Source organism: Trichogramma pretiosum, unplaced genomic scaffold, assembly GCF_000599845.2.
Source record: "Trichogramma pretiosum strain Unisexual culture from Peru unplaced genomic scaffold, Tpre_2.0 scaffold125, whole genome shotgun sequence".
NCBI classification, from domain to species: domain Eukaryota; kingdom Metazoa; phylum Arthropoda; class Insecta; order Hymenoptera; family Trichogrammatidae; genus Trichogramma; species Trichogramma pretiosum.
In genome coordinates this window covers 196,372-217,246 of record NW_019640812.1, presented here as the reverse complement: position 1 = coordinate 217,246, position 20,875 = coordinate 196,372, and the positions used below count along the sequence as shown (strand labels likewise).

Genomic DNA, 20,875 nt, shown 5'->3' with positions numbered 1-20,875 from the left:
TGCTTTATTCCATCATAACTTACCTATTTTAAAATCATATCAATCGAGATCTGGTCAAACTTTCTCGAATAGTAAAAGCGTGCAGAGGCGAGATCGACGCACCTGATGGGTGACAAAGAAATCGACCACGGTCACGCTCCATTTTTCGATAATCAATGGCAGTCTATAAAAGGAGAGCCGTCGATATGGCAAGCGCTCAGATTTTTGTGGACAACATGAGGAGACTACTTGTTTTTTATTTTAGCTTCGTCGTGATCAACGCGATGGTCAATGCGCAAAGCGAGGAAAATTCGGTCTCGAGCGAAGAAGAAAATTTGAGCGAAGGTAGAATTTATAAAAATATCAATTTTTCTCGAAGATATTAAAAAATTCATTCTTTTATCGATATTTTTTTATGTTAGTGCCACGAGTGAGAATAAAAGTTTTTCGAGGCGAGTTGAAAGAAGAAAATGGAGAACATTACGCACCATGGGGATTTTGGATAAAGCAACCAAGCGGAAAATAAGCCCTGAAATTGCATAGACTTATCCGATAAAGCTTTGTTCCTTTTTTAGTATTTTTAATCGTAAGCTAGTGCATTAATATTTTTGAAAATCTATCAATTTTCAAAGTTTTAGAAAAAAAGCATAATTACTTTGTAAGCTCTGCTCTTTGACACCAAAAAATCGTACACGTTCGATCGCTACGCAGCGAGCGTAAATATGGCCAACTGCGTGTACGCGCGGGTCTTTTGGAGGGGCAAAAAAGAGTCACGCTCGTCCTATAAATACGGGCGTTATCCTGGACTTGCACAACACTTCTCCGACCATCATCGATATATTCGCAGCTTTGAGCTTTATTCTCATCCGATACGCAGTCACCTCTTCGTTCTTGCAAAAGTAAGTTCTATTCGATTTTTCAATGAGTACATTTTATTTCAGTCGATTAGGTTTTACTTTTACTGAGATATATAGCACATTTTATATTGATATAAAGCTTGAAATTGTACGCGATTAACTTCAATTTTGGTTTTATTGAAATTGGGATAACAAATGACTATATTTGTGAACATTGGTTTTTCTTCAGATGGCCGATCGTCAAGGACAAAATTATCAATACCAACAGCAGTACCAAAATTCTGCAAGGGACCAAAATGCCATCGACAATAGAGCCAATCAGCTGAACAAGAACAATCGTTTGTATCAACCTACCCAGGACAACATCAATAATAGATCAGAACAACTCAATCCGAATAATTATAAATATCAAGGTCAAAGATACTAATTACAATTAACATATTCTTCTGCTTTAAAATTAACATGTTTTACAAAAGAAACTTTTTGTACTTTAAAAATTGAATTTCATATTAATAATTAAAATGTTTTTAAATTATAAATGTACTTTTTCATTATCTTTGAAAGCTTAAAATAAATTTGACTTTAAAAAATATACTTTTCTTATAATTTTGCACCTTATTGCTACCAATTCAAAAAAAGTTTTAAATTACTATAAAATGATAACTTTGAATTATATTAAATATGATTTTAGCAAATTTCACTCACATCATAAAATAAAAATTGCACAAAAATTTATTAAAAAATATTATATTTTATTTTAGATAATCTAATAAAAAATGAAGTAAAATTAACTTCTTCACACGAAAAATAAAATCTTATAAGATAAATAAAAAGAACTTAACTTAGATTTTCAATAATATACTGGGAATAATATACAAATACTTTACATGTATCAATATAACTCTTTTAATAGAAAGTATAGATTGAATGACTGACACTCCAGCTAACTCATAATTTCACTCACAGCAGAGTCAAAAGTCCTAGAAAATTAATTTCATAAAATGTATGAACAATTGATTAAAGAAAAGTTTAATAAAAAAAAACATACTTGGATTTAATTTGATCTCCTGGAATGTAGAAAGGATCACTTACAACGTTAGCATAAGCGATGTGTAATTTTCTAAACATCTAAAATTCATTAATGAGAGATGAGTACACATTTGGATAAATTTAAATTTCTTCAAACCTATGAGAATTATTTCATAGAACTTACCATTCTCACTTCGTTATCTCTTAGAGTTGCATTTGAAGATTGTAATACTATAATAAACTTGATCTTAGTATTTGTTGCGTATCCAAAACTGTAATAATTTTAAAGATTGCATAATAACTGAATATTTGTAGTATGAAATTGTGTAAATTTCTTACTTACATTTTATATTCTTCTGTTGAGTAAAGCATTCCCAAAAATAGTTCTTTATTATCAGCTACAGTTTTAGTTCCAATGTTTAATTTTTCTTCAACAATATCAATTGATGTGTGTACTTTGTAATGAAACTGAAGGGCATTTGTCTCGTCCACACACTTAATATACTTTGGAGAATTCTAAACAAAAACATAAACTTTTTAAAATTAAATTCGAAACAATACAGTTCATACTTTTTAATGTTTTATCGTCGTTATGCTACAACTAAATTCCAAGAATCATAGACTAAATTTAATCCTTAAAGAATTGACTCGATTTTCAAACAAAAAACTCACATCCTTTCCTATGACAGCTACACAAACAGCCATGGTTATTAATCAATTAATCAATAACTTAAAAAGTGTTAGCTCGGTGTATTCATGTCACATATGACATTTCAATTTAACTTTTAGGTTATATTTACATCACAATTCACAGCACTGCAAAGTGCAGCCTAGCAGACACGGTTAATCTTTAGGTACTAATTGTAGTTTGATGTAGAAAACGTTAAATACTTTCAACGAGTTCCATTAGTTAAAACTCGACAATGATTAACTTTGGGGTAATTTGAATCGTTCAGATAGAGGAAAATAAGATACTTATTACATTCTATGAAAAAATATTTATTTATTTTTCGACAACAAAAATTATTTACAAAATATTGTCTTATATCGACTATAAAACTTCAATCGTCAAATTCCTTGCGGTAAAATTATCACAAATTTTCCGAATTTTATTTACGCTCTCATAATTTCGGCGATTCGTCATAATATCTTTTTTTCATCGTTCGGTACTTCTTCAACATATAAAGAGCTTGCAGCTCCCTTATGACATAGTTACCATGAACTATCATCTTTTTTATTTGAGTTGGGTCAGTTTCGTGGCGATTCTTATCGAAAGCTTTTCTTAGCTTGTCTCGAAAATAATCGTAGCCCTGGGGATAATCTCGACCCATGTAGAGTAGCTGCAATAAATGGCATAATGCGTTATAAGAGACAAGTTATCTGTAATGAATTGGTTATGTTATCGGATTAAATAAATTATGTTTAATGAGAATTGAATGAGCCACCTTTTTATCATAAAAAACTATATTTTCTTATGTAAAAAAAATATTAGGAAATTTGGACTTGTTTTTCTTAATCAATTACGGTGTATAAATCACTTACGGTTTTGTACAGATTAATAACTTTGCTTCTTAAAGCCATTGAACTTTCATATCAACAGGTTTATCCTTTTTTTAAACCAAAGTCTTTTAGCTGCGATTATTTTTATTAGAGAAAATCATACCCTCCGTCCGCGACGATTTAGTAACAAACTGTAATAATCAATCGGTATCTTATACTCATCCATGAATTATGCAAACTCAACAGAGACAGTTTATACACATAAAATATTGTAATTACGTAAAATCATTTTGATCAGCTGTGCTGTGCGGGCTTTAAAAGTCAATGAAATCATCATTTCTATTACATTCATAAAACGTATTCAATTTTTTTTTTCATCGATAAATTTAATTTTCCATCATTTTTTTGTTTCACTGCAATGCGATTATTGATTGATTCGTTTTTGTTTTCTATTTAACAACGTTACAATTATATTTTCAACTTTGCTCGATAATTTAAAGCGTAAATTGCGTTTTTCGCATAAAAATTTCATTTTCAAGTGAAGTGATTGTGATGTTGTATGTATAAAAGTTGAAAACTTAGTTAACAATTTCACCGATTTGCCGGCAGCGGCGTTACCTTACGCGTATCAACTTAATGTTACATTTAAAACTGCAGATGCAGTGCGATGTTAAATGTACAAAACGTAAACAATCAAACCCGCACAGTCATTCAGTTACTGATTCATTCATTTATGCGCAAAAAGAGAGACAGGGACAGACAGACTGTGAGTTGAAACTGGCCCTCGAGAAATGATATCCGTGGCACATTAGTAAGTGAATAGACAAAGACGAGTATATAGAGTGAGATAGAAAGATAGAGGGAGTGAGAAAGACAAAGATAGAGTAGCAGTTGTTGTTGTTTGGATCTTTGATCCCGCACGTCGACAATCGACACAAAAGAATAAAGCCACTGCTTTGCGCTTGCAGCTCGATATATTATATTTATGCGACGTCGGTCAGTCGTTGTAAGAACGTTACAACGCATCGTTCGGTGCTTCTCTTGAAGTTTTTCCAGAGGTATGTAATACAATCTTTTTTCTTTTAAAAATTTGATCATGCAAATTATATATTCAAGTTTCTCGCTGAGTTTTTTAAAATCGCCAATTTCGCATCTTTCATCAGACACTGTTGTTTCCCTATAATCTAAATAATGTATGTACATTAAAAAATCCTTTTTTTAATAAGATTTTTTATACATCGTTATTAAAATATTTGTAAACATTTAATGTGAATCACTACTGATAATATATGTTTATGATGCTCAAGCCTTAAGAATTTTCTTTAGTTTCTCAGAATTTGAAAGACATTGCATCATTCTTAATAACTCAGAAATGATCCACAATGCAGTGATTATCACTGACCTATGTTTATTATGTATGTTATTATAACTGATAGCAGTTTCGATTAAGGTCAAAAGTTATCAAATTAATCATACAGATTTCTTTTCAGAAGCAGAATAAAGATGAATACTCTTACCTTTATCTGTATTCTGTTGCTGTGCGGTAAGTTTAAAATTTTAAAAATAAACACTGAGATTATCAATCTAATATAAATTAGTTAATATACTACATAGCATATTGTTTATACTTTAGGATATTGTTCTGCAAATCCAGTTCAAGCACCAATTTTCAGCAATGCTTACACTGCCAAAGGATCATTATATATTCCATATGCTGAAATTAGAGAGCCTTTTTATGCTTGGTATGATGGCAAAGGAGGCAGAAGTAGAATAGATTATTATGGAGGTAAATATCCATTATTTTAGCTGAAATGACTTTTTTTAAATAAATTAACTATTATTTTTAATTTTAGGTATGGTCAAGACCTACCAACTTTCAACTGAGGGTTCTTACGGATCTAGTATTAAAATTGCTCCAATTACTACTGAAGAAGCAGAGAATCAGGAAACTTGTTTACAAGTAAATGGAACATATGAACAGAAAATTACACCTCAAACTATAATACCTGACACAACGGGAATGCAGGTATTTTTTACTATTTTGAATACAGCAAATTAATAAAAATAAATTTTAACATTGTCGCTATTTTCAATTGTTCTTTTTTTACAGTGTATTGGATCCGATATGATAAATGGAGTTGAGTGTGAAAAATGGCGCCTTGTTGAAACTATTGGTGAAAAAACTAATAAATACACTTTGTGGATTCGTTATAAAGTAAAATTTAATTTTGTATTTGTTAAATTATTCAACATAAAAATCAATCATCTAATGAACATTTTTATTAGAAATCTTCTTCTTCACCTCCAATGAAAGAAGTAGTTCCAGTACGCTATGAGATGAAGGGTTTCAATACTCTCTTAGGATCCCATTATGATCACTACTACTTGGAATATGACTGGTTTTCTTCTGAAACTCCTAGCTCTGAAGTATTTGAAGTAGAACAAAGTAAATATCGTAATTTATTTGTAGAACTCGTATATTTTTAAAATTTTAATTTGAAATATTTCCTAAACAGATTCCTCTTGTATAAGTTTTCCTGGACCAGGAGAACATCGCATTTATACTTTCAATCCCATTAAAGAATTTGTCCATAATCATCAAGATCATGTTGATTTAGCTTTCGATCGCTATAAGAGTCTACATAAGAAAGCTTATGCCCATGAAGTAGAACACAAAACAAGAAGAGAACATTTTAAACATAATCTCAGGTAAAGTTGTACATTTTAATGAAATTTACACGAAATGAATTGAAACGCTCCAACTCATTACTCATTGAAATGTTATTATTTAGATATATTCATTCTTTGAATCGAGCTAATTTGGGTTTCACATTAGATGTAAATCAGTTAGCCGATCGCTCTGATGCCGAATTAAAAGTTTTGCGTGGAAAACAATACACCGAGCACGGTGATAATGGAGGACTGCCGTTCCCCCATGACGTTGAAAAAGAGAAAAATGATGTTCCAGAAAGCTTTGATTGGAGATTATATGGCGCAGTTACACCCGTTAAAGGTACGTAAATATTTGATCATTTGTTGAGAGAATTTTTTTTATAATAATTACTTTTCTATTAGATCAATCTGTCTGTGGATCCTGCTGGAGTTTCGGTACAACTGGAGCAGTTGAAGGAGCTTACTATATGAAGTACAAAAAATTAGTAAGACTTTCACAACAGGTAATTATCTATCGTTTCGTTTCATTAAATTAAACTGTTTTGTTATTCTAACATTATTCTTGTAATTCAGGCTCTTATTGATTGCTCGTGGGGCTTTGGTAATAATGGATGTGACGGAGGTGAAGATTTCCGCTCCTACCAGTGGATAATAAAACATGGAGGATTACCAACGGAAGAAGAATACGGTGGTTATCTTGGCCAGGTTAATATTTAATGTAACAAATGTAGTTTTTTAAAATATCAAATACTTTTTAACGTTCAAATAATATTTCTAGGATGGATACTGTCACGTTAAAAATGTGACTCAAATCGCAAAATTGAAGGGCTTCGTAAATGTTAAAACTGGAGATATTGATGCCATGAAACTGGCAATCTTCAAGCACGGTCCCATTTCTGTCGCAATTGACGCCTCTCATAAAACGTTTTCATTCTATTCGAATGGTGTTTACTACGAACCATCATGCGGTAATGACAATTTATCTTCTTTGAATATTTCAATTTATTTTTGAAATCTAATTAACATTTTGTGATTAGGAAATACCGAAATGTCACTGGATCATGCTGTCTTAGCCGTTGGATATGGAACGATGAATGGAAAAGGATATTGGCTTGTTAAAAATTCTTGGTCCAATTACTGGGGTAACGACGGTTACATATTAATGGCTCAAAAAGATAATAATTGTGGTGTTCTGACAGCACCCACGTATGCTATTGCGGCATAGTTCCTGAACATCACGATGAATCTCTAAAGAAAATGAAGTTTAAATTATCCTAAAACTACGTGATATTACAGTTATAAACGGCTATGAATCATAGTTATTGATTCAATAAAAAGACTTGATGACTAAATATCAAAATATTTTCTTGTACTAAGTTTGTAAAACATCGAAATACAATATTTTTAAGTATAAAATTATATTTTTTGGAAACATTTATTTGAATTAATGAAAACCCATTGATTTAGAAAAAAATCTTTTTATGATAGTTTTGCCATAAATGTATAATATTCTTCTTGCAAATCGTTTACAATAATAAATTTTATTTTACATTTTTACGAATAAAACTTTTATTTCTCAGAAGTAAATTGTATAAAGTGCACAATATTTTTACGATAATTTGAACAGTTTTTTAAATTCATTTTCGAAGGAAGTAATTCTTGCATACGTTCGACTAGTTGCTCGACGTGGTTATTTGCAGGAAAATATATTTAGATCTTAAATATTTAATTCATAAATAATATTGTTGAGTGAGCTTAATTTTTTTTACCGCAAAAGAAAGCAGCATAAATATGAATTCATTTTTATCTTAAAATCACAGAGACGTTAGGTCATTTTTTTTCTCATCATAGAGCGCACGATTGCACAGATAAAATAGTAGTTTTAGATTAAAACGATCTTTTGCTGTTATACTTAAGTACACGCACACTTACGTAAGTTCGCGAGATTTTCACATTCATTAGTCACAATTTCTTTCTCTCATCATTGAAACATTCGTATATAAGTAATAAAAAAAGCTCGCGTAATTCAATCTTACGTTCGGTTCAGAAAACAATTCATCTCGATAATATGAACGTTTCATTAAATTTTCCGTTATTTTAAGTTTTACTTTCATATTTACTTTCATATTTGGTCTTATCTGTCTGTACAGAGGATGATACCTTACATTCTAATTTTTCTTTTTTTACGATAAAATTAACTTGATAAATTAATTAAATGAACAGTAATGTAAAGTTTAAAGTTTAACGGCGAAAATAGTTTTGATTCTTCGCTACTTTCATTTCTCGATTCAGTTAATCGGCCAACATTCGTTCAAGCTCCGAACTTTATCCATATATACTTTCATTATACTAAAAGCTAAAATTGAATTAACTCGTAAAGATGTCTCGAAATCCCCTTAATTTTGTACAACGTCGCGTGGAAAAATTTTTAAGTAAAAACAATCTCTTGGCCTTAAAAAATATTCTACTTCTTTGTACTTTACGAATCGAATGATCTCGAGCGGTATAATAGATTTAGTCGTTGGCGAAAGCGAGGCGCGTTACAGATAGTCCATCTCGAGGGCGTTGTAGAGCGCCCTGATGTCCGAGTGGCCCTTGATCCTCCAGAAGGGCAGCATGTGCGCCTTGGCCACGGTCTCCTCCTCGGCGCCGTCACCGATGACGACGTAGGTGCAGCTGCGGCCGTAGCGCGCCTTCACCTTGTTGAAGATGCTGTCTTTGCCTGGCAAAAGGGAGAAAAATTAGTTTACGAGAAATTCCGCATTCACGGCACACAAACACGCGTTTATATCTCTCGGACGCATCTCTCTTGCAAGCGATCACTGGTTCAGATAAGAATCGGCGAGTCTCGATAGCACAGACGAATAAGGCAACATATACCAACCGGTTTTAGAAGCCGAGTAGATATTCTCGATGCCGAAGATACCGCCGAGGCCGCAGACGAGGACTTTGCCGAGGGTCACGATGAGCTGGTCGCTCGTCACGAGGACGTTGGTGCTGTCGGGCCTCTTGGCGATGATGTTGAGACACTTGAGGGCGAGAGTGAGCCAGCTGTCGGTCTGGGCCTCGATCTCGGCGCGCAGACTCAGCCACTGCTCGCGCCTGTTGGCCCCCAGCAGGGCCCCGACGTTGTTGCGATGCGACGTGTAGGTCTCCTTGATCTTGCGATAGCGAAAGGCCAGCTTTCGCATCCAGTCGACGCCGCCGCGCACCCCGCCGGGCATGCAGATGCCGCCCCCACCGGCGCCGCCGTTCGAGCTCGTGTCGCAGCTGAAGCCGTCGCTGCCGAAGTTGTAGCTGCTCAGGTCCTGGCCGTTGTCGTCCGAGGCCACGTCGTCGATGTGCGCCTGCTCGCAGTCCTGCGTGCGCAAGCTCTGCCGGACGTACGCAATTGTATTAATTCGTTCAAATTTTCCCATTGAAATTCCAATTTTTGCTCACCTCGATATCGTGCAGAAAGAAGTGCTCGTCGGTGAGGGCGACGATCATGCCCTCGAGCCTGTAGGCCAGCGTGGCCAGGACATTGGGGTCCTTGTTGTGGGCCTGCGCGTAGGCGCCCGTCATCAGGCTGTGATAGAGTATGATGGTCTCGTCGAGGTCCCAGATGAATATGCGATCGGGGCCCGGTGCCGTCGTGTCCGCCGCGGCCGACTGTCCCCCGGGCAGGACGTTGCTGCCGCTGTTCAGGCCGCCGCCCCCGGCGCCGAGCTGACTGTTGGCCTGTCGGCGTCCGCGTTTGCAGGCCTTGCCGCCTCCGCCGTGGCCGACCCCGCCTAAACCTGTCGAAGTGGTCGAGTCACAGGCTGATACGATCATGATCGGACGACGGCTCGCGCGAGAGTGTGAATGACCCAAGCACACCCGCGGCTCGACGCTCGTACTTTTTTTGTCGTTTTGTGCGCGTTAAAGAGAGAAGCAGAAAAAGACGGAGAGAGAGAGAGAGAGAGTGGAATGCCGAGCGAGAGAGTATTGTATTGCCAGTCGCAAGCTTGAATTTTCATTACTGCAAACTCGGCGCTTTTCGGTGTTATTATATAGCGGCTTCGATGCAGCTTTTTATGCACCCGATATTTATTCTACTCGTATAAATCCCGTTCGACCGAGAGCATAATCCGACTTTGTTTTGATCGTCGGCGTGCATTGAAATAGGAACAGAGTCAATTTTTGTCATTAATGGCGATCTGCAGTTTCGTTTTCGATTTCATACAGTACACGATTTTTGCAAAATTTTATTTGCCCGTTCAGAAAGGAAGAAAATAATATAGATGAATGTAATATACCTTCGATGCCAGCGGCGTCTCTCGCGGTCAGGTCGTTCGAATCGTGAGGCGCTCCGTCCAACGTCAGGGCTGATTTGCTTGAGTCTGAAGGGGGGACAAAATAAAAATAAAAATGCATCACTCGATAATAACTACGAAAACTGAAAAGTCGTAAAAAATATTCAATATCCAGCAAAGTTGCCGCGTCAAATGTCTTTATTGTCTTATGTGTAAGCCACGCATTGCGACGCATCGAGTCAGTCTAGACTTCGAATTAACCGATTCATTATATAAAGCTGCTCGCGTCGTCTAAACCGCGATCAAAGTCGCGGGCGATCATACAATAAGTATAACGCGCTAATTGCGGAGAAAAAAAAGAAAAGTCTGTGTACTCGTACTCACCGACGAAATTTAAATTACTTATGTTGAAGGAGGCCGGCGACGTGTGGTATCCCGGCACCGAGTAATATCCTGGATACTGCAGCGGAACCCTGTCGTTGCTGTAGAGCGACGTACTGTAGGCAGTGTAATCGAGCTTCTGCATCAAAGTAAAATAACGATTGCATTTATTGGTTTCGATCGAGAAAGAGGTAGGATGAAAATAGTCGACTGCTGCACCTGGGAAGCCGTGGATATGTTCTGGGGTACGCCGGTGAAGCCCGTGGAGCCGCTGTTGTAGCCGCCGTACGTGGAGTACTGCGTCATCGAGCTCGGCGCCGTGTAGGAGCTCAGATACGAGCTCGGCAGCGCGGACGAGCCTTTGGCGCCGGCTATGCCGCCGCACGACGGCGAATTGTATATGCTGAAGTGGTGACAACAAAAAACCAAGTGTCAATTTTTCACGGAAACTGTATTGCTCTTCTGATCGGCTGTTTGTGTACTGACCTTGGATAAAAGTGCGTGGGATTGTAGACGGCCGAGCCGTAGTCCACTTTGTCCATCGGATCGGCGTACTCGTGCTCCTTCTCGTCGGCGTTCTCGTCGATGTAGAGCTCGCCACCGGGCACGCTCTCGGCGTCTGGGCAGTCTTGTATCTCGTTCTTGACCTCGGCTTCTGCTTTCGACACGTCAACATTTCTCTTAGATATCTCTTTGCTTCGTGTTTTTTTATCGTTTTTGTAATAGTGTTATTGTAGTAGTTGAGTGGAGAGATCGTGGATCGACTTTCAATTTATTCTTATGATTTACATCGTCGCCAAGGAGCAGGAAGGAAACTCAATAAACTCAATAGACGGAGAAGAAAAGGTTTTCCTGCTTTTTGTTTCATTATAAGACCATTAACTCTTGCGTCTTTATCGCGGATACTCACGAACTATTTTTTCAATATTTTTTCAACGTCTAGATCTTTGCCATTCCTTTTTATTTTTAATATCAATTACAGCATTTTTTAAATCACCTTTTTGTAATAATAATCTAACAAGGCCCTTGCCGCAACGGTTGTTCACGGGATACCAAGTTTCACACCCGTTTGACATAGACTTAATGATGAACATTCACTATCGTAACGTTTGAATAAATTAAGCTCATTTTCGATTAATAAATATTTTCTTTTATTCATGGTGAAACATTCTTGTCTGTTGGTCAGTTTATAAATGGAGGCCGAATTCAATACTAATGTAAATGTTTACCGATCGAGTGTTTTGGACATATTAACCGTACGAGGATATAATAAGCAGATTCCACAGCACATTTTTATAAGTGAAGTATAGACGCGTCGCCGCTAGATGCTTAGCACGTCAATTTGTCGTACCCGTAAGTAAGTAAGTAAAGTTAGTTACATTCATACAGGTCTAGTGTGTCACATAACAAATTTTGAGGTAATTCGAGTCACTGGAGGACATGATTCAGAAAATGTGCGTTGATTAAAAAATATTCATCTTCCCGTATAAAGCCATACTATTTGAAAAAAAAAGGAAGAAAATTTGTTCCTTATTATTCAGTAACACGTGGAAGAAATTATCGTGCAAGGTGCATTTTTGTTGCATTATATTATTATATTAATTGTATTATACAATGACAAATGAAGGTCGCAAAATGCAAGTAGGGAATGATTTATACTGTAAGTACATTGGATAACAAGGCGGTGCGAGCTTACCATTGTTGGAGGCACGAGACTGCTGAATCGAGCTCTCGGACGAAGAAGAGACGCTGCCGGTATTGTCTAAGACCCCAGCTAGCTTGGTCGGGTCATTGTCTTCAGTTAACATATCACTTGGCCTCTAAGACAGAGTGACGACGATAGGCTCGAAGGAAGGAAAGAAAGGAAGAAAGGAAGGAAGGAATGAAAACGAGGAGCGAGCAACGGCGTTGATAATCGCTAGATTTTAACGTCTTAGAGCCTCGCGATGGTCTTGGGCGGTCCAGCTGTAAATCAAGAGGCAAATATTTAAATATTATTTTCTCATGGTAACATTTTGTAACCGAATCAATGTTATTAAAACTTGAGATAAAATTAAAGAGGCCCGAAAACGTCGTCGTCCCGTTGCATACACAGCACTGAAACCATACAATATTATTGGTTTCCGGTCAAATTCATACGAGATCAGCACGCGTACGTGAGTGTTGGTAAACAAGATACGCACGCTGCACGTATAATAAGGAAGGTGCTGGAGGGGACGGTGGCATACATCGCACAGATGCAGACGCGGGCGAGCGCGTTGCATATACAGGTACACACGAATCGGAAGGCGTGATCGGTGCGTCCTGCACACGAGCCAATGCGCGAGGAGGGGCCCTAGGTACTGGACGCACACGTACTGTGCGAGTTGCACGACGCATATAACAGAGGCCCCCGTTGCCAAGTCACTATCTCGCCCGCCTTGGTAATATAGGTGCAACAAACAGAGCTTGACTTATATACCTGTGCATCGCAGCTCGCGCGTGTGTAGGGCAAGGACTCCGCCCTTATTCTTCCTTCTTCTTCGTTGACTTGTTCGCGTTGTGCACGTCTTAAACTTCATATAACGTACATTGAGCGGACTATATACGTAGAATGGAAACTCGAATTCATGGCGGCGGACGCGCAAGGTGCGATGGGGATTGTATTCGCAAGAACAACCCTCGAAAGAGTCACGGTACGCTTGCTTGAGCACTTTTTAATTCGAAGCAAATTTGTGTACACGCGCCACATTTTGGCGTACGGAAATCTCGAATGTATAAGCATGATTATTGTACAGCGTCGAATTGAATCGCAGTAAAAATCGCTAGCGAAGGAGTCTTGACAATGACATAAAGTCGAGAGAAAAAAAGCACACGCATACATCTCGAGAGATAAGAAGAAGAAAAAAAGTCGAGTAAGCGTAATCGTTCGCGCTAAAACGAAAAATACCATGTATACAAACATTTTCTGAATACTGCGGGCTTTTCATTTCCAGCGAAAGAAAAGTAAAAGAAGACTCGATCGTACGATGCATAGTTATGCAGTCCAAGCTCCCAGTCGAGATAACTTTTTGCGCTGCACTTGAAAAAATGTAGTCCAGGTAACGATATACTTGTGAGAAACGTTTCGTTATTGCGTTACTCTTGTCACAGCTGACTTATGCGAGTGTCTCGGCTCTAAGACACGTCGATTATTTCTTATTTTTACAGATGCACGTGTGTGTGTATACAGGCACCTCAAGTTTCGCGATATAGAAAATTTCATAATCTCCCGATTGAATTTCAACTTTTATAATATGCATGCGCGCCGCGAGTGCATAATATTGGAGCACGTGTATACAGCGGACGCAAAAAGTTACGAAAAAGACAAACGAATTGTCGCGCTTATGTGCGTAATCTCGTTAAGCCACTCAGCCGAGCTTCAAGTTTTAAAAGCCGCAAAACCGATTGTCGTCGTCGTCGTGTATACGTAATCGGATTATCGTTCGCGGGTATATCAACCTTTACGGCGCGTACAAGTTTTCGTGTACATCGCTGCCTGTTTAATATACATGGAAAAATTGATCGCCTCCGCGAGGGAAGAAGCGCAGCCGATGATCGACTTTAGGCACAATTAATCGCTGCATACAAATGACGGGATGTGCTGCGGCTGTATGTACCTTGACGCCTGTAGCGCAGACGTCTGTGTGCGAGTGCTGCAGTATACGCTATACACAGACACAAGCTGACACTTCTCTATTGTGTACATGTGCGGCATTCGCCTTCGGCAGCACGCGTCAATTAAAATACATTAGCCGGCTAACGAAGTGAATTAATATAGAAGACGAGCGAACGCGTCGAAGCGCAGCTTTATAAATTATGCTCGTACGACATAGCATACGCTGTCTACGGCTGCTGTGTGGCACAAGTCAAAGTTTTAATTCGATGGGAAATACATTACATGGTGCTAAAAAGTCTCCTGTAAATGCTAACAGTTGTGATGTGTTCATTGGTTTTGCAGCTGTAATTTTCACACATTATGTCTGTATGGGAAAATGTCAATGGCTCGGTAAATTTTTGGCTCATGCTCGTGTGTGTCCAGTCTAATGGCTGTATGTGCGTGGAGTATGTCGCTGCGATAAGAGCCAACAGTTAGCGGCAGATGCTCCGAAGAAAATCCCGATGACCTGTACAGTAGCTACGTGCGTACTTGCTGTCCAACCATTAAGGTCAATGACATCCGGTGAGTAACGAAAATGTCGCGCTAATGGATATCCATCATTGGGTTTTTAATCCATATCCAAAACTGAAGGAAAAGGGCGCGAACTTTCGGGTCGACTCGGGCGCGTAACACGAGAGGAGCGAATGCCAGAGGCCGAAAATATTCTCCCGAAGTTTGCGATCCGTTGCACGTCGCGATAAAAGTTACAAATCAAATATACAGCTCGGCTTCGACAAAAGCAATTAAAAAGCACACACACACACACAGCCAAGCGAGTTACCGAGAAACGGACTTTTGTTTTGTCAGAAGAGCTGGGGGGAGGCGACTTGTATTGGCATTCTGCACGAGTCGAGTAGAGTCCGAGTTAACAAACAGAGTGACGTAATATCGTGGCCGTTGCGCGAATCAAAGCGCTTATGATTTCTTTTATCGGAACAGTAAAGGAGAGTATGCACGCGATGCCGGCTTCTCTCGCTAAAGGGCTCTCGAGAGCACGACGTTCTTTTTTCATCGTATAATAAAAAAAATTTATAAAATCGCGCTCGGTACGTACGCGAGAAAAAATTCATTTCGATCGAAGGTGTAACGCGTTCCACGCGTGGGATCGTATTTCTATAGGCAATTTAACGAGCCGTACCAAGTTTTTATTATTTTTTGTTTCGTTCCCGAAAATTTCTCTGAAAGGGGTACGTGTAATATACATAGAACGCATAAGGCGAAAGAGGAGAGGTGCTACGCACCAAATGTTCGATGACATTTATGGCTTCTGACACTATCTGCGTCCTTATAGCTATATGTACGCGGTGCGCAAGGCGCGAATTCGAGGCAACTATATCCGCCCGTCCAACACATATATACACGATATATATTATGTTGTTGTACGCCCGCACGCAAATAGATACAGAGCGTAGCTGCAGCGGCACATCTAGGATGCAAATTACCAAGTTTATTCAAGGAGTTTAATGGCACCTGCGAGGCGCGTCGTATATACGCTACACCGGCTTCATTTATTTTTACTCTGCATCTCGTGCCGTGCGACACGTATGCAGGTCGCCGCTGCACTGATACGGATATCAGCGCGGCGTGTATATGCTCCTTCGGGAACTCGTTGTGCCGTACTTTGCGGCGTCCGGTGTAACTCGCGCTAACTCGCTCCTCGCATCCATATAACACGTTCTCGAGCGTATGTGCAGCGCGTAAAAATTGGAGGGTGCGCGACCGAGACATGTGTGTATTTAATTTGTAAGACATACGATATGCGTTTTGAGACGCGATTGACAAAATACGATTGAAAATTGATTGATTCATTTTTGCGTTCACACTCGTCGGCGAGGGTTGAGATACGCTGATGAATTTGAATGTATAATAATGGCAAATTGTGCACAAGGGTCGGTAGGCAATTACGCGTACTCAATGACAATACTCACACTCGAGAGAGCAGACGCACGCTTTCTTAGGCATGAAAAGCACTTGGCCGATGGAGCCCAAGCAAAAGGGGGTAAATATCCGGAGCCGGTGACTCTTCGCGTGGCGCAAAAAAATCTTGGAGCAGTCGCTGCAAATACTTTAATCTTCGGCTTTGAAATCGTTTTGTTCACGCTGCACGGCACTTCACTGGCACTGGCGCCGTTGCCCCGCACACTCTTTTTCTCTCTCTCTCTGCTGCACACGCACAAGCTCCTCCGCACACAGCACTGCGTGATCGTGTATTGAAATCGTCGCACGGAATATTCGTGCACCTCGCTCACTCGAACATAATAAACACTTGGCTCTAATTACTTCTTCGCTCTATCACTCGCGTGTCTCTCTCTCACTCTTTGTCTCTTTCTCGGCGCACGATCAACGGAAGCCAAGACTTTTACATGACAGACGCGTGCACGGCATCGAGAGCTACGAGGAAAGCGAGAAAAACAAAAAAAGGGGAAAAGAAACGTCGCTGGGAAGGCAAAATTCGGAGTCTCTGTGTCGAAGGATGCGTCGTATATTTTGTCACCGTGTATGAAACGAGATGCTGATACTGCAGCAGCCTGTGGAGCTCTGCTTGCGATTGCCTCTCGCGCCGCCGCTCGCCAGGCACGTATGTACACACACTCCACGAGTCTCTCTCTCTCTCTCTCGCTCGCTGCTGCTGCTGCAGGCCGTCCATAGGCTGCTGCTGGTGGCTGGCGTCCTCGCGCCGTGCCGCCGCTGCCACTACCACCATCAGTCAGCAGCAGCAGCAGTAGCAGCAGTACCACCCCCGCCCCATCATGGATCACGTGGTGGTGGTGGTGGTGGTGGTGCTTAGCTGCTGTACTGCAAAAAGGTATGTGTATATACGTACAGACGGATCCTTGACGTCCTTACGGAGCGAAGTGCCTGCCCGTATATTACGTTATAGCGTGCTCCGTACGTTTCCGACTGTGTGGCCTGGATGTATGTAGCATGCGTGTACACACAATCCGGTTATGACGTATGCCATGTACTGCACGCTTGTGTGTATGCTATAAACACACAGAAGCCGCTTAATTAGAGAGCATATACGTACACGGGCTCTTCTCTCTCTCTCTCGTTGCCGTTGTTCCGTGATGAAAGGGGATTGTTGCTGGATGTTCTTCGCTCTCTCGCTCGCGCTGTCAAGGGGTGTGCTGTGTTGCTGCTCTCACTGGAACGGCCGCGCACAAATGTACCCTGTATAATATACATGTATATATACAAACGTGCCCCCCCGAATCATTAGGGTGCGAATGATGGGCGGTTGGTACAGTAAGCTATATACGCTTGAAATGTACTACGAGCCAGAGAGACGGAGCCTCTTCTGTTTGCCGATGCTCATTTTCTACCCTATATATATTATGTATTATATTATAGGATACATAAAGAGAGAGAGAGAGAGATTGTTAAGCTACCACTACTAGCCACACGCATGTAATATTACTATACATAAAAGCATAAATCGGTCCGTCTCTCTTGCTTTGCGCGTGCTGATGCTACCTCGAAGCTTTTAGCAACTCTCGCTCGATATGACGATAATAATGACGACTATAAACACCGATCGATCTGGCTAACGCATCGATTGATTATTTCCAATTATGTGTAAGGGGACGAGCTGAGATTCATCCAGCACCCCGTCGATCAAAAGTTTCGTTTTCGCTTGGAGCTCGATTTATTCGTTGAATTTTGCCTACCCTTACAAAAGTGCAAAATATTTGTTGATGCGTTTTTTTTAATATCGCAACGTCTTGGTCTTTGAAAAACTGCCTCAACCCCATTATGCTCACGGCCACTGGGATCTCTTAATACGGAGCTTATATATATTATTATTGTGCGATGTGTGTGTGTATCTCCAGCGACGCGCTTATCGCTCGTCGTGTGCACGCTATATACCTACCAACTACATGCATTCTCAGAATCGAGCACGTGTGCGATCATGGCTAAGTTATGCGTCGCGTGCAAAAAATATATAACAAACGCCGATCGAGTCTTGATTGTGCCAAGATATGCGCGAGAGCTTTTATAAATTAATCGCGTCGAAGCAGGAAATTTTAGAAAACTGTGGCACCCATCGAACGGATAAAATAGGCAATTTCCTTGCGGGTAATACGCAACGCGCGTTAGCGAGACGATTGCGGATAATACCGCAAATTATTACTCAATCGCGATAACGCAATTGTATATTCCGATGTGTGTGTGTGCGCGCGAGAAAAGCCCGCGAAACCTTGAGATCGATCGGTAATCGATATTTATTTTGCTTACTATATATCTGACGAATAATTGCGCCAGCGATTGACACTAGCATTGCTCTCGGTACGTGTCGTCGGGTAATTGCGCTGCTATACGAGTGTTTACAAAATTTACCCGCATGCACGCACACGCGTGTGATTGGCGTACTGGACATTGCGTTACAATGCAGAATCCTAGACATAATAATAGGCGTCCGCGTTGATAAATTCGCGTGGCTTTTTTACATAAATTTTACAGGTGACGACGAAGAAAGGCCGCAGAAACGAGCGGCTATATACGGCAGCGCAACTCCGGCCTTACACATATACGTGTATACGTGCATGTTTGAGCGCAGACCGCGGAACTGGTTCTCACGTCGAGAATAATGTGTCGTCTCATTTTACAACTTGTTCTTCTCTTTCTCTCTCTCTCTCTCTCTTTCTCTTTCTCTGTCCTCCTCCCCCACGGGTGTCCTGACGTTTCTTATATTCAACGTATCCGCGACACGCACACGCACACGCAGCAGCCTCTCGAAAATGCTTTTTTTTTCTTTCTCTCTCTCTTTCTCTCTCGTCAGCACGAACGCACGCACAACGCATATTATTTTTTCTCTTTTTTGCTCTTCCCGCATTTACGCTTGATGCGCTTCGGAGTCTATACATAAGTAGAGTCATATTATAGACGAGAGGATTTACGCGCCAGTTGATCCGATGTTTAAGGCAACGACAGGCACAGGTTGATGCACACGACCTGTAAGTAAATTTCGCTTTTCTCTTCTTCAAAAGCTTTTCGTCGCTTCTCGAGCTTAAGTAATATCAACTCGCGCGCTCTTCGCAACTTAAAGACGCGAAAAAATACATTTTTCAATTGCTAAAACTTGAGTAAACTTTCTTTTACTTCTATGTGCAACTTCGACCTATCACGCAAAAGAAAGGAGAGAGAAAAATAAATTATTCGCCACCTCGTCGTAGCGAAGGAGGAGAGAGAGAGAGAGAGATATGTGTAAATATACACAGACAGCTACGACGAACGATTGGTATAGAGCTCGCGAGCGAAGCGTGATAGTACCCGTGGCAGTCGGTATCGTATTGCCCTTACACGAAGTGCGCACACCATTATCCGCGTGACTCGACGAAACAAAAAAAAGATAAAAAGAAAAAAAAGAAAAAACAACAACACGAGCTCGAGCGAGTCAGTGCGCCGTATATATAAATGTACGAAGAGGAAGAATAAGACTAAGAAACAGAAGAGAAAAGCTTTTACGTTACTCGACGCATTTTCCTGCACTATCGTATAAAAGAATATAATATATTTTTTTTCTCCCGTCACCAGTACATAACACGAAGACTGGTACGATGACGAGTTCGTCGGATGAAAAAGAGGGACGCGAAGGAGAGCAAAAAAACTGAAAAGCTTTAGGGACATGCACATCGCGTAGTCCTAGACGGAGAGCTTCGGAGAGAAGATGGCAACGATGACTTTCTTAGCCTTAATACGTATACAATAAAGTACTAAGAGGCCCCGCGAGCTGAGCCAAGCTGCTGGGGTGTGGGGGGAGGCGACGGAGGAGCTTCGCACAAGGAGCTTCGGCTCCTTGTTCTTCTTCATTTTTCTTTGCCTTTTTTTCGTCGCTCTCACTTCAACTCTATTCTCAGGCTTTTGATGGATTCTCGTATTTCGCTAAAAGGTTTGCCTTTTAGCTTTCATCGCGCACCCTTATAGCACAAGCCCGCTGCTACGTCTTATATATGTTTACGAGAAAGAGATAGAGATAGAGAGAAAGAGAGGGCACAGATCGACAACAACGACGACGACGACGAAGACGAAGAGCTTGCAAAGAGATAGCGTGGAAAATCTTATCTTACACAGCAGCAGCAGCAGCAGTGGCGGCACATCGCTATCTCTATAAACACGCGGAGTTATGCCAAGGAGGAGAGAACGGAGCGAAGAAGAGGCAAGATGAGAAATTCTGCCGAGTTATATAGACTGGAGTTGTAGTAGTATGTTTAGTGACGACGTGCCGTCATAGCATTCCTGGAATTTAAGTTGCGATCGCGCGCATTGTGTCTGCCTCTGTGTATGTATAGTATATACTCGAATGCGTGCACGCGAGTGAGAGCGAGAGAAATGCGCCTCTACCTTTGGGGAATGTAATTTGAAGGAAGCTTTGCAGAGGCGCGCGTCATCCCTCCAACACCTCGTCTTGTATGAGGTACATCGCGCGAGTCTTTTCCACTGTTTACGTACGTAAAATGTTATATCAAGCGCATTTATTTGACTGTACGTTTGAAAAATAA

The 20,875-nt window shown here is 40.2% G+C and overlaps 5 protein-coding genes across 8 annotated transcripts; 2 read left to right on the top strand and 3 right to left on the bottom strand.

Moving 5' to 3' along the window:
• Positions 1 to 694: 694 nt before the first annotated feature.
• LOC106655671 lies at positions 695 to 1,263 on the top strand. The gene is made up of 2 exons (XM_014376186.1): positions 695 to 878; positions 1,066 to 1,263. The coding sequence occupies exons 1-2, from the start codon at positions 702 to 704 to the stop codon at positions 1,261 to 1,263; spliced, it is 375 nt and encodes a 124-aa protein (XP_014231672.1). The 5' UTR covers positions 695 to 701.
• Positions 1,264 to 1,678: 415 nt separating this feature from the next.
• LOC106655717 (trafficking protein particle complex subunit 2-like protein) lies at positions 1,679 to 2,782 on the bottom strand. Its single transcript, XM_014376241.2, has 5 exons — positions 2,538 to 2,782; positions 2,209 to 2,381; positions 2,050 to 2,137; positions 1,885 to 1,964; positions 1,679 to 1,816 (listed from the first exon to the last, which is right to left on the bottom strand). Exons 1-5 carry the CDS (start codon positions 2,568 to 2,570, stop codon positions 1,780 to 1,782), a joined length of 411 nt encoding a protein of 136 aa, XP_014231727.1. The 5' UTR covers positions 2,571 to 2,782; the 3' UTR covers positions 1,679 to 1,779.
• A 143-nt stretch (positions 2,783 to 2,925) lies between these two features.
• On the bottom strand, positions 2,926 to 4,002 carry LOC106655691 (electron transfer flavoprotein regulatory factor 1). Its single transcript, XM_014376207.2, has 2 exons — positions 3,408 to 4,002; positions 2,926 to 3,205 (listed from the first exon to the last, which is right to left on the bottom strand). The coding sequence occupies exons 1-2, from the start codon at positions 3,444 to 3,446 to the stop codon at positions 2,987 to 2,989; spliced, it is 258 nt and encodes an 85-aa protein (XP_014231693.1). The 5' UTR covers positions 3,447 to 4,002; the 3' UTR covers positions 2,926 to 2,986.
• Positions 4,003 to 4,327: 325 nt separating this feature from the next.
• LOC106655690 (cathepsin L) lies at positions 4,328 to 7,459 on the top strand. 3 transcript variants are annotated; one of them, XM_014376204.2, is made up of 13 exons: positions 4,328 to 4,423; positions 4,692 to 4,780; positions 4,856 to 4,908; positions 4,999 to 5,151; positions 5,219 to 5,391; positions 5,476 to 5,580; positions 5,652 to 5,811; positions 5,882 to 6,074; positions 6,158 to 6,378; positions 6,441 to 6,541; positions 6,612 to 6,743; positions 6,817 to 7,006; positions 7,076 to 7,459. In XM_014376204.2, the coding sequence occupies exons 2-13, from the start codon at positions 4,770 to 4,772 to the stop codon at positions 7,261 to 7,263; spliced, it is 1,680 nt and encodes a 559-aa protein (XP_014231690.1). In that variant the 5' UTR covers positions 4,328 to 4,423; positions 4,692 to 4,769; the 3' UTR covers positions 7,264 to 7,459. The 3 variants fall into 3 exon arrangements, with proteins under 3 accessions (XP_014231690.1, XP_014231692.1, XP_014231691.1); XM_014376206.2 differs by lacking the exon at positions 4,692 to 4,780 and having other exon boundaries at positions 4,332 to 4,423; positions 4,844 to 4,908; XM_014376205.1 differs by lacking the exon at positions 4,692 to 4,780 and having other exon boundaries at positions 4,340 to 4,423.
• A 169-nt stretch (positions 7,460 to 7,628) lies between these two features.
• On the bottom strand, positions 7,629 to 16,928 carry LOC106655699 (eyes absent homolog 2). Of its 2 annotated transcripts, none has more exons than XM_023461422.1 (9): positions 16,304 to 16,928; positions 12,393 to 12,661; positions 11,183 to 11,354; positions 10,916 to 11,099; positions 10,700 to 10,835; positions 10,319 to 10,402; positions 9,480 to 9,817; positions 8,923 to 9,412; positions 7,629 to 8,760 (listed from the first exon to the last, which is right to left on the bottom strand). In XM_023461422.1, the coding sequence occupies exons 2-9, from the start codon at positions 12,502 to 12,504 to the stop codon at positions 8,579 to 8,581; spliced, it is 1,698 nt and encodes a 565-aa protein (XP_023317190.1). In that variant the 5' UTR covers positions 12,505 to 12,661; positions 16,304 to 16,928; the 3' UTR covers positions 7,629 to 8,578. The 2 variants fall into 2 exon arrangements, with proteins under 2 accessions (XP_023317190.1, XP_014231703.1); XM_014376217.2 differs by having other exon boundaries at positions 11,183 to 11,351.
• Positions 16,929 to 20,875: the final 3,947 nt, after the last annotated feature.

Excerpts from the sequence above, each read along its gene's own strand:
- LOC106655671 (XM_014376186.1), top strand. The coding sequence starts at position 702 with ATGGCCAACTGCGTGTACGCGCGGGTCTTTTGGAGGGGCAAAAAAGAG. Across the intron at positions 879-1,065 it reads ACCTCTTCGTTCTTGCAAAA|ATGGCCGATCGTCAAGGACA; the intron begins GTAAGTTCTATT and ends GTTTTTCTTCAG.
- LOC106655717 (XM_014376241.2), bottom strand. The coding sequence starts at position 2,570 with ATGGCTGTTTGTGTAGCTGTCATAGGAAAGGAT. Across the intron at positions 2,382-2,537 it reads TAGCTGTCATAGGAAAGGAT|AATTCTCCAAAGTATATTAA; the intron begins GTGAGTTTTTTG and ends GTTTTTGTTTAG. Across the intron at positions 1,817-1,884 it reads GGAGATCAAATTAAATCCAA|GACTTTTGACTCTGCTGTGA; the intron begins GTATGTTTTTTT and ends TTAATTTTCTAG.
- LOC106655691 (XM_014376207.2), bottom strand. The coding sequence starts at position 3,446 with ATGGCTTTAAGAAGCAAAGTTATTAATCTGTACAAAACC. Across the intron at positions 3,206-3,407 it reads TTATTAATCTGTACAAAACC|CTACTCTACATGGGTCGAGA; the intron begins GTAAGTGATTTA and ends CATTTATTGCAG.
- LOC106655690 (XM_014376204.2), top strand. Across the intron at positions 5,152-5,218 it reads TAGAATAGATTATTATGGAG|GTATGGTCAAGACCTACCAA; the intron begins GTAAATATCCAT and ends TTTTAATTTTAG. Across the intron at positions 5,392-5,475 it reads CTGACACAACGGGAATGCAG|TGTATTGGATCCGATATGAT; the intron begins GTATTTTTTACT and ends CTTTTTTTACAG.
- LOC106655699 (XM_023461422.1), bottom strand. The coding sequence starts at position 12,504 with ATGTTAACTGAAGACAATGACCCGACCAAGCTAGCTGGGGTCTTAGAC. Across the intron at positions 11,100-11,182 it reads CCCACGCACTTTTATCCAAG|CATATACAATTCGCCGTCGT; the intron begins GTCAGTACACAA and ends TCACCACTTCAG. Across the intron at positions 9,413-9,479 it reads TCTTTCTGCACGATATCGAG|AGCTTGCGCACGCAGGACTG; the intron begins GTGAGCAAAAAT and ends TACGTCCGGCAG.